Source organism: Phaseolus vulgaris, chromosome 7 (genome assembly GCF_051622355.1).
Source record: "Phaseolus vulgaris cultivar YP4 chromosome 7, ASM5162235v1, whole genome shotgun sequence".
Taxonomy (NCBI): domain Eukaryota; kingdom Viridiplantae; phylum Streptophyta; class Magnoliopsida; order Fabales; family Fabaceae; genus Phaseolus; species Phaseolus vulgaris.
In genome coordinates this window covers 50,864,453-50,876,726 of record NC_143504.1, presented here as the reverse complement: position 1 = coordinate 50,876,726, position 12,274 = coordinate 50,864,453, and the positions used below count along the sequence as shown (strand labels likewise).

At 28.3% G+C, this 12,274-nt stretch overlaps 1 protein-coding gene across 1 annotated transcript; it reads right to left on the bottom strand.

Annotated features, from left to right (window-relative positions):
- Positions 1-3,843: 3,843 nt before the first annotated feature.
- Positions 3,844-5,763, bottom strand: LOC137829972 (protein LIGHT-DEPENDENT SHORT HYPOCOTYLS 4). Its single transcript, XM_068637027.2, has 2 exons — positions 5,022-5,763; positions 3,844-4,731 (listed from the first exon to the last, which is right to left on the bottom strand). The coding sequence occupies exons 1-2, from the start codon at positions 5,267-5,269 to the stop codon at positions 4,350-4,352; spliced, it is 630 nt and encodes a 209-aa protein (XP_068493128.1). The 5' UTR covers positions 5,270-5,763; the 3' UTR covers positions 3,844-4,349.
- Positions 5,764-12,274: the final 6,511 nt, after the last annotated feature.

Genomic DNA, 12,274 nt, shown 5'->3' with positions numbered 1-12,274 from the left:
CTTCCATAGGTAGAACATGCTAATAAGGTAATTAGTTCTGATGATGATTTTAAAAGTAGGGTCTCATCCTTCGAGTCGTTTTTACCGAAGCAAAGTTTGAGTGATGAAGTATGCGACCTTTATTTCTTATTTATTTCCTGCATCAATGCCACACTAATAGCTTAAGTCGAGACTGATAGGTACACAATGATAGGTCCTTTTAAGGATGGTTTTTGAATTATAGATGGGAATGACAACTTTTTATTTATTTTTAATAATATCTCTTAACACTTTTGATCTCAATTGAACTTTGACACTTTTTTCAGAAGCTGGACTATTGGTTTAGTCTTTTTGGCTAGTCTTAACATGACTCGAGATAATGATGTGAGCCTCCCTACAAGTTTTTGTACTTCTTTCAAGTTCTTTGGGCTACGCATTTTCACTGTAGCCCGACATTGATCTAGGTTGGCCTCAATGCCTTGGTGCCTGAACATGAAGCCAATAAACTTTATGCCCTCAAACACACATTTATCAAAGTTCAACCATGTTATGCTTCCTCAGCACGACAAAGATTTCATTGAGATCGTCAATGTGTTTTTGGCATGATTACCACCATCAACAAGTTGCGTCCTATAAGGCCTTTGGATACCTTATGCATCAATCTTTGGTACATGACATTGACGCTCTGGAGACCAAATGACATGACCTTGTAAAAATAGTTAATATCATTAGTTATGAATGTAGTATTTTCTTTGCCTCTTGAATTTATTTTGTATTTAATTAAATCTCGAGTAGACCTCCAAAAACTCAATATCTTAAAAAAAATATCATTTTCATTTTTAATTTTTTATTATAATTAAATAGTGTTAATATGATATATTTTAATCCATCACATAACTAAATAATTATTACATTCTTATTATATATCAATTTTAATATTTATTATATTTAAATAAATATACTTAAATGTTTTTAAATAAATATTACTTTTATTTATATTTTAATTTTTATTATATTTAAGTAAATATATTTTAATTATTTTTAAATAATTATTACATTTATTATATTTTAAATAGATATATTTTAATTATTTCTTAGTTAGTTATTAAATTTTTATATTTTAATATTAATATTTATCATATTTAGATAAATACATTTCAATTATTTTTAAATAATAATTATATTTATTTTAATTTTAATTTTAATATTTATTTCATTGAAATAAATAAACTCCATTTCTTTACTAAATAATTATTAAATTTATTTATATTTTAATTTTAATATTTATTATATTTAAATAAATATATTTCAATTAGTTTTAAATAATTATTTTATTTATTTATATTTTAATTTTAATGTTTATTATATCAAGATACGTATATTCCAATTATTTTTTAAATAATTATTATATTTATTTATTATTTTATATTGTAGTAATAATTTTATAAAAATAAATTCTGTTTAGAATTTAGTTCCCAGAAAACTAAATTCTTATTGGTTTTTTAGTAGGAGAAAGTAAAAATCATAATCAAGATTCAGTTCTAAAAAACCAAATTTCGATAATATATAGTTAAGTGTGCTATTAATAGATATTGTGCTAAGTGCATAATTATTGCACAAAAAGTTTTGTCAAGGAATAAAATCTATAAAATAATCTACATAAGTTACTTCGGTTTCACCATATCCATTTTTTCAAGTAAAAGTATATATTTATCTCGTTTTTATCATTTAATGAATGAAAAATTTATGCTTAGAATATGTATTGCACTCATACCTATTTAAATTTTTACCCTAAATATTCATCAATAATCCATCATAGGATTGCTTAATCCCATTTTTTTACATATGTTGGCTAGACAATCCCTTAGTATATAGGGTCCTATTTCTTATACGATCAGCATTCGTTGCTATGTATAAGAAGTTATGACTTCATTAATTACAAAGTTATTTTATACGTGCATATGTAAAACAATTTCCTAATTAATCTAACAACCATAAACTTTAATTATATATAATATAATTATGATTTACTTGTAACTAGTTAGGTTGAGTTAGTGTTGGGTTACTTGAGATTTGAAATCCTAATTTCATTCTTGTTGTAATAAAAACAAAAACAAAAACTATGACTTAGGAGTTATGGAAAGGGTTGAAATTTCAGTCCAAGTTTTTTATGGTGATGATAGTTATTGTGCATTAAAAGCAAACACTTCAGGAGTCACCCAAAACTAAGGAGAAGCATGCATTTGGATGTCGTTTAATTCGTTTATGTAATTATTTACAATGAAATAAACTTTAATCAACCAAAATCATATATATTAAAAAACAGAAGCGGAGATCATAAAACTACCGAAATGGGATTCACAATTTAAAAATATAAGTTAGAAGAATGAAGCAGCATTTGTAAAAGTATTGCTAGATATGTTTTTTAGAATAATGATACGAGAATCAAACAGTAATAGAACACTGATTAAAGAAGTTGTCCTCGTAAACATAGTACGATGTTAACAGCATCCACCTACCGCTTAATAAACAAATCAACGATGACACAACAAAGCCTAAAGTCCTTATTTCACTCTATATTTTAAGGGAACCTCCAATGACAAACACTTTTTATACAGCCCTAAAGTCTAAAATTAACCAAATAATATATACCAAAATATTAGTGAAGGAAGGAATAGATCCTGTGTGTCTCAAAGTGATAGCATCTCATATACCCCACTAGAATCACACTGTGTCCTATTGGACACAATTCTCCTAGCCTTGGTCATGTTGAGGTACAATAGGTGCCTCTTCATGAACAGAGGGATTGTCAAAAATTCTTTTTATTACCAAAATAATGAGAAAACCCAAAAAGGAGGAAGATGAGATGACACAAACTATAGTTTTATTAGACAGACAAATTTGTCCGCTCCATGAATAGATTAAGAATATTTTCTATACATTTTGAGGATCTTGCAATGTACATTCTCTCTATATACCTCTCACTTTAATTTTCCCTTCAACCCTTGCTGAGCTTTTTGTATTCTCTTACCAACAAGTTTGCCTAATTAAGCTAAGTACTTGATTCGTGGATGCAGTAGCTTCCAGCTACTTGCTTAAAGTTTAATTAAGCACACCCAATTGTTGTTAGTTCAATAGAATGCACATTTGAAAGAGGGTATGGTGTAGGCTTCACAATTTGGATGACGGAACCTAACTAAAAGGGAAACAACAGAATTGAAGACATATTATGAAGAAGAAAGAAAATTTGATTCATTAAAGTCTTGGTAACTGGTGAGATTAAATAGGATCATGTGCAGAGGTCACAAATAATAATAGAGCTTAGTCATGGAGGAATTAATTACATTGTCTGCCATTAATTTCCCTTTTTTTCGACATTTCCCTTCAGTTGAAAAGACAGCACTACTGCATATATATATATATATATATATATATATGTATATATATATATATAAAAACAAATATCATGAATGAAATTGGGCAAGGTAACGGTCAGCAGTTAGCTATAGTCGTGATGGGAAAAATCCCAAGAAAACTTGTCAGTGATCCGAAGCGCACAGCTGATATGATGAAGCCTGAAGGGCCATATCATTGTTCTCCATCCACACCATAGAAGGAGACAGTATAAAGCAGTAAAAAGTGTCAAAATATTAATTGAAACTGTGTCTACGAAACCATTAATGAGCGTCAATATGAGACACATGTAGAAGACCAAAATAATGTGTAAGGTGTCACAGAAGATATACGGAAGTGACTCACTACCTATTCTATATGCCTTCAAACAACATTGAATTTCTAGAGCGGCCAAAGAGTACATATAATTGAACCATTGAAAGTAGCAACTTAAGAAGAAAACCCAAAAGGTGAGAACTGAGAATGATATGAGAGAGATGTATATATAGTCTGCAAAAGTCTAATAAGCTTGACATATATGGAGGATATAAAAAGGTACATACATACATACATAAAGAAAACTATGAATAATGCGTTGCTTTTGGTTCCTCACAGTAAGGATAATGGCTTCCTTGTATATTCATTCCTTCGTTCTTTCGCTCCCACTAACACTTTTTAGGTACCCCCACTAGCTGTCTACTCCCAGTACCACACTGTATTCTTTAAAAGCAGGTTCATGATATATCCCTCATCTTTAACCTTTTTTTGTTCCTGCCAGAGCAAACAGGATAAAACTACAAGCAGCAGTCTACATGGACTACTGCTAGAAAACTTTCAGCTGAAAAATCATGAAAACCCTAATTAAATTAAATATACTACTTAACATAGAGACCATAAATAATGACTGGAAAAGCGTTGAGAGCCAGATGAGTGGAATTTTCCACGGAATGGGAATAGCTGAGTAGCTATTCACAATCTTATTGAGTTGCACCTGGGGGAGGGAGGTGGTGGTGGTGGTGGTGGTGACGAGGAAGAGTCAATGATGATGGTTGTTGTTGTTGTGGAAGTGGTGGTGGTGGTGGACGTTTTCGTTTCTTCTTCTCATAGCTGATGCCTCTTGCTTTGGACTGAAGTTCACGAACCTCACGGAGGTAGAGTCTCACAGCTCTTGCTCCAAATGGGTTGATTTCAGGCTTCCCTCCGTTTTCCTCGTAAGCTGCCCTGAGACGACCTATGAGGGCATCAAGGCTTCCCCAGGCTTGTCTTAGAGGACATGGACATGGTGCTGGAGGGTTTGGGTGCCCGTAAAAGGGACAGATCGGAGTGTGCACTTTGGTCTTGCCAAATTGGTCCAAGTACCTAACATCACAATAACAATTCAACAAGAAAAAGAAAAGAGAGATTAAGAAAAAGTGCATGTCATGGTATGTTTAGTTGTATACCCAGGTATTCTCAACCCTGGAGGTAAAAAATATTTTTTTTTCTCACAAAGATCGAATTCTAAACTATATGTTTAGAAAACAAGATCGTTCGTTTTCCATACTCATGAATCTGAAGATCGAATTTCAGACTACAAGCTTAAGAAAGAAGAGTATCTTCAAAGTACCGTGATGTTGGAATGGCATGGCATGTATAAGAAATGTTTGTACCTGAGAAATTCAAGGACGTGTGCACCGCTGCACCTGGAGAGGGAGAGAGGGGGTCGGTGATTCTTGAGGTACTGGCCAAAGGTGTTCCAGTCACGGCGCTTTTGGTTCTCGTAGCGGCTGCTGGTGTTGGGGGAAACAGAAGGGGAATTGGAGCTACCAACTAAGCTGTTGCTGGTGGTGGTGATGGCGGTTGTGGTGGTGGTGATGTGAGAGTTACACGAGTCCATAAATTCTTGAATTGAATCCATGGAGAGAAGCTAGCTAGACAAGAAGTTGAGCCTTGTGGTTTGCAGATCCAAGGTTGTTTTTGTCTCTTTGCCACCAGGGTTTCTTGTTCTAGGGTTCCTAAGACAGTGACCAGAGTGAGTGAGGGAGTGAGTAAGGGGAAGGAGGAAGAGAATGAGAGTGAGGGATGAATGGATAGATAGATGGATGGATGGAGATTAGACGGGATAAAGGATTACTATACTTATAATCTGGGAAACAGTGGTGGAGCAACGCTGTTCTCTAAAAAAATATTCTTTTTTGTAATGTCTTTGCGTTTTTGAGGTTTGTGTTAAGGAATACAACTACCTTGAAAGAAAATGAAAAGGAAAGAGGGAAGGAAACAAAGTCTGAATCACGATTGATATTACAGATTTCTAATTTTTCTTTTGGAGAGAGAGAAGATGTGAAGCTCCAAGTGGTGAAGCAAAGGAAGATTTATCTTTTTTTATGTCTGAGGATGTGATAAGATTGATGGGAGTGTGAGTGGACTGTTCCTCTCTACTATTTGCAGTTGCAGTTTTTATATATTGAGTAATACTAAGGCTACCCGGGGCAATGTTGGTTTTTTTTAGCAGTTTTTGAATTCAGGGATTGATAACATTTTGGTTTTATTTTTCCTTAAAAGGGTGGTGCAAATTCAGTGTTTCATCACTTATATTAATGCTTACATTAATATTCTTGTTTGTGTTGGAAGTAGATAGATATATATATATATATAGAGAGAGAGAGAGAGAAAAGGGATATGTGGGATTGCTAGGGCTTTTGAAAAAAATAGGAGAGTTGTAGAATAGGTTAAGAGATGGATGGAGACAGAAAAAAGTTTGAAGGGTAAAAAATGAGGTAATAACATGATTCTCTTTCTCCACACTATACCCTCCACTTTGAATGACAGTTCCTTACTCATTGACTACAATGCCCCTATTAATGTCCCCCTTTTCACCTTTCCATTCCTAAACAACACAAAAACTTTAATTGTCTCCCTCTTTCTTCTTCAATATAAACAAATCAAATTATCATAATCTTCTCTATGTCAAACTTTTCACTTGCCACTGCTTAATATTTTCAATCAAATTTAGACTATGCTATGCCTTTTCCCTAGGGAGGGAACGTTTTATGATGATATCAAATTTATTGATATTGTATTTACCATGAATTAGTTGCTTCAATGGTTGTTTTATTATTTTAGATGCAAGTAAACAATCGTAAAACCGTATATTTATATTAGACTATTAAATTTTCACAAGTTAAAATATAATAATTTACATAATTCTCTTTATTTAGGGATCCCATAATAAAGCAAATATATACATTACATCTTTTAATCCACTTGGAAGATTATCAAACATTTTTTTTATCTAACGTTTGTTTTTATCTATGTAGCATGTTATAAACAGGATAAACTAATATAAATTTTTATATATTTCAATTAATAACTACAATTCAATCATATTCTTTTCCTAATTACTGAATGTAGGTCAACAAAAAGTAATTGTTTTACATATCTTATTAAGTATTAATAATCTTTTTTCCTCGACTTGATAACAGAAAATTTGTAACCATTCTTATCATATATAATATTTTCATTTATATAATTTAATAATAAATAGAAATTTTATTTCATGAAATCTTCTAACATAATACTCACACTAATTTCTTACTCAAATACTCATTTCTAAAATTTTATTCCATTTAGAAATCTAAAACCTTATATTTTTTTATAATTACGATTAACTTGTTCATGGATAATGATGTTATAAATGAAGATTATATAAAGCAAAAGGTTTGTATAATTCATAAATGAAATTGTTGATATTGGTATGTATCATTCAATTAATGAATTTAATACACATGGTCATATATACTAAATAACATAAATAAGAAATATTAAGTTTGTTTATAATAAATTGTTCATGTCAGAAAAATAGTATATTCAAACTAAAATAAACCATTTTTTTGATAGTGAAGTAAATCGAACTATATTTATTTAATAAATTACAACTAAAGGTTTGAATTTTTGGAAGAGCAACCAATTTTCAACCAAATATCAAATTTATTTATTTTTAGTTTTAAATGGTGTACTAAAGAGATTTTTAAATTTTTTTAAAATATTTAATAAAGAATGTTATATTGAAGTTATGAAGAATTTGAAAATTCATTCTTTATTGCATGTTTGTTATATATTTAAACTCTTATAAATATAACATGCGACTAATAATAATTGCGAAAATGTATTTTAACATTATACTGTACAATATGCTGGAGTAGCTTCTATTGAGGAAATTAAGTCATGAATCAATGAATGGTTAGAGGGAAGTCATTTCAAGTATTAAAGATAGGATTAAACACACGTTATTTGAACTATCACTACAAGGAAGTTATGAAATAAAAATCAATTTTTAGAGATCAAAATAATTATTTACAATAGTAATTAAATTAGAGACTATTTTAGAAACTAAAAAAATTTGGTTTCTAAATTAGTTTCTAATAGTTTATAAATTGGTATCTAATTAGCAACCAAGTTTTAACTACCAATTATTTAGTTTCTAAATTTGGTCTCTAAAACATTGGTTGCTAATTAGATATCAATTTATAAACTATTTAACCACAGAAACTAATTTAAAAATCAATTTTTTTTTTAGTTTCTAAAATGGTCTCCAATTTAGTTACTATTGCAATTAATTATTTTGGTATCTAAAATTTGGTTTTTATTTCATGATTTTCTTTATTGTATACATTATTAGAATAAAAATGGAACTAGTAAAAAATTGTGCAAACAATTTTTTTTTATAATCACTATCAGAAAATAATGAAATAGAAATTAATTTTATAAATAAAAATAATTAGTTATTATAGTAACTAAATTAAAAATTATTTTAGAGGCTAAAAAATTTTTGGTTTCTAAATTAATATCTAATTAGTTACCAATTTAGAAACCATTTAACAATAATAGAAACTAATTTAGAATTTTTTTTTAATTTCTAAAATAGTTTCTAATTTAGTCTATAGTAACTAATTATTATTTTTTTTTAAAATTAGTTTTCTTATAATGAGTTTAATTATTAATAATTTAATAAAATATATAACTATAATTATTAGTTTATTTAACGACCTAGTATTACTCACCACTAGCTTATATTTCTTTCTCTTATAAACTTCCTATCCATTTCGTCGTGTCTACATTAATTGTTACGTATATTTTGTTTTTCGTAACTATAAAGTCTTAAAAAATATGGTTGTAGCAATGCATATAAAAGTTAGGAATAATAAAGTGAATTAGTGTGTCACTGACTTGTTCCGTTAACTCATTTTGATTCAGTTGACTTAACCCATCTATTTGAGAGGACAAAGACAGAAGAAGATGGACAGTTCTGTCAATTATTTTAAATCAAAGATTAAAATAAAAATTAATTTGAAAAAAATTAAATTTGGCATTCTATTATTTTAATAATAGAACTATGTGATCATACTGTAAATTAAATTATTAATATATAATGGAGTGATTTAATAAATAAAACTAATAATTCTTTTAATTTATTTTTAAAAAACACTAATTAACCAATTAAAGATTAAAAAATGTTTACACAATTAATTTGTTTTTTTAAAATAAAATAAAAAGAATAAAATCATAGACAAAAAAACCGTATCAAATTAGTATTTTCAACCCACTTATTTATTCATTTCATCATTTTAATTAAACTTTTTCTTTATCCACTATAACAACTAAATTAGAAATTGTTTTAGAGACTAAAAATTTTTTGGATTCTAAATTAGTTTCTATTATTGTTAAATAATTTCTAAATTGATATCTAATTAGCTATCAGATTTTAACAACCAATTATTTAGATTTTAAATTTGGTAGAAAAACCTTGGTAGTTAATTTGTTACCAATTTAAAAACCATTTAACAATAATAAAAACTAATTTAGAAACCAATTTTTTTTTTAGTTTCTAAAATATTTATAATTTAATCATTATAGCAACTAATTATTTTTTATCTCTAGAATTAGTTTCTATTTCATGATTTTATTGTAGTGATCTTTAATGACCTTTATTATTATAAATTGAATTTTAAATTTAACCAACCTTATAAATCTAGTCTTATAAATCTAACTATTTTTATGAAATATTTGTGATGGATAATGTTGAATATATTATCTTGCAATTAATTGAAACTGTAGTTAAAGTGAAAATTGAGACTTTGTTGTTTTGGCAATGAAAGAAATTGTGAGTTGAATTCATATAGATGTGCATGTTATGGATAGAAGATTTGAAGAGTACATATTAACACATTATTAATGAAGTTCACCTAAAAGGAAAAAGAGAAATGGCAGAGGAATCTGGTTGCTTGAGAGAGCACCATTTTTAATTTTGGTACATTCAATGATTCTCTCATCGACACAGAAATTTTTGTCTCATTATTTTTTAATTCTTGCTTGGCTGTCATGAAATTTTTCGAACTATGCTCTTTGACTGTTTTTGCCTTTTAACTATTTTTCTATGCTATAAATTTCAATCTAACACTCTTATATTCGTTACTCTTTCCCTAATTAGTTTCAGTCACAACAGTACCCACATTATTTTATCTTCTTATTCATCAAATAAAAAATGTACACCCGCAAAATGAGAAACACAAGCAAGACGTTATTTCAAAATTATATGTGGTGACTCAAAGTGTTTTTGAATATTTTTTAGGTCTCAAGGTAGAAAAATAAACATAGCAGAAAAACTTGAATTGCTGGGTGGACCATTCTAGCTACTTGATCTACGAATATGAGAGTATATCACATTTTTTTAATGTCTTAATTTCAAAGTAAATGTAACTTTCAAGCACACTTGACAATGCATGAAATACCTTTCACATCATAAAATAGATAATCAATTCCATCAAAAACAACTCATGCAGACGTGTTTATTCTTCAGTAACTATTCCAATTTTTTAGCCCACACGCAATCAAAGTTTTACTGTTATCACTTTGCTTCTGTTTCTCACCCATTTTAAAGAGTTTTCTATTTTTTTATAGTTAATTACTTTGATTAGTTTATAATTTATTTAGACAGTATAACAGTGTTTGGTCAAAAACATTTTATTACATATTTATAGTGTTTTTTACCGTTCACAAAATTTAAGAATATTTAAATAATAATTACCTTTTTTAACCTCCGTATATAAATAAATAAACAAGTTTGGCTTTACTCTCTTAACTTGGAGAGATTAGTTTATTCTGTTTACTATTTAGGGTTAACAAAGCAAAATATAATTATAGCGCTATTTTATTTATTCCACTGATTGAAATGACTCTGATACCCTATTAAGTGGACTTTAAGTCTAACTTAACCCCATGAAATCAGCTCATGAGGTTGAGGTTTGTACCTACTTATATACAATGAAATGTTCTCATCTCTAGTCGATGTGGGATCTCCAACATATATATTCATAATTATATAATATATAGATCCGTATTCCCGTGTCCTACATTTTAGAAATTATACGTATCTTCGTGTCCGTGTCAGTGTCTGTACTACATAGGTTAGCACTAATTTTGGGTTTGAATCTACTCAACGTATTTTAATGTGTTCAATACATATCATTAAAGAAAAATTAATTTTAAAAAAATAATAATTAATTATTATATTAATTAAATTATATGCTATTTTAGATATTAAATAAATTATTGATATCTAATTTAATTTTAACTAATAAAAAATAATTTTAAAATTGGTATCTAATTATCTTTCTAGATTTTAATTATCACTTATTTAGATTATAAGGTTGGTAGTTAAAACTTTTGTATCTAGATATTAATTTAGTCAATATAGTAACTAATTATATTTTTGTCTTTAATTTTTTTTTATTTAATGATTTTTTTAGTAAGAATTTTCAAATTCCGTTTAGCATATTCTATTTCTCACAATGTTGTATTTGATTGAAAATATTTGGAAAAATGTTTGTGAATGTATTTTATCATAAATATAAAAGATAGATTAGTACGTCAATGTTTAGGTATAAAATTGAGGTAAATAATGTTTTTTTTAACAGCAATTGAAAATCACTATTTGAATGTGTGGATTAAGTAATGAAATAAAAAAAAAAATATTTTATCTCACTGGAATGTTTAGTTCATATTAATTAAAATTTTATGTTGTGAGAAGCTAAAGAAAAAGTTGGTTATGCATGAAATGCTAAGATTTTTTATATTAAATCTTTTAAATTTATGTTTATTTTGTGAGACTCAAGTATACTTAAATAATTAAAGTGTCGATATGATAAAACTTACTTTATATGAATTTTCTAAAAGGTGTTAATCATGAATATTTATTTTTTTTAAAAGTCTGTATGATAAATTTATGTAAAATAAAATAAAATTAAAATTGTACATTTACAAAGAGATAATCAAGACAGCTGACAATTATTAGGGGAGGATGATGAAAAGTATTCACTTAAGTCAACATATGCTATTTTAGAAAATCCTAGTGGTGATAGTACCAACAAGATCATGTTTAGCTAGGAAATGGTGTTAATCTTAATTTCACAATCTATCCTCTTCGCAATGTTAGTGAGGAAACTCTCCAACACCTTTTTTGTGTGTAATATTGCCTCTATTGTCTGGAATAGTTGTATTGTCTGGAATAGTTGTTATAGCTGGGTGGGAGTCTAATTGGAACAACATAATAGTAAAAAATGTTATTTCCTATTTTACTTTTTCATATAACCTCATAGGAAAATAAGGAGTGGAAGAATTTGTGGATAACGATCATTTGAAGTCTTTCTCACCATAGGAATATAATTGTTTTCAAGAATGAGAGTATAGATTCTAGTGAGATATTCCGCTTGGCTCAGCTGAAAGTATGGACATGGATGAGGAGCAAAATACATGTTGTTAGATTTTCATATTTGGATTGGGTACTATGCCCTTTATAGTGCTTGAGAATTCTAAGATAAATCTAGGATATGTTTAACAATATATGTTTGAAAGTTAGGCTGCGACC

Coding starts and splice junctions, on each gene's coding strand:
- LOC137829972 (XM_068637027.2), bottom strand. CDS start 5,269: ATGGATTCAATTCAAGAATTTATGGACTCGTGTAACTCTCACATCACC. Junction 4,732..5,021: donor CACGTCCTTGAATTTCTCAG/GTACAAACATTT, acceptor TTGTGATGTTAG/GTACTTGGACCAATTTGGCA.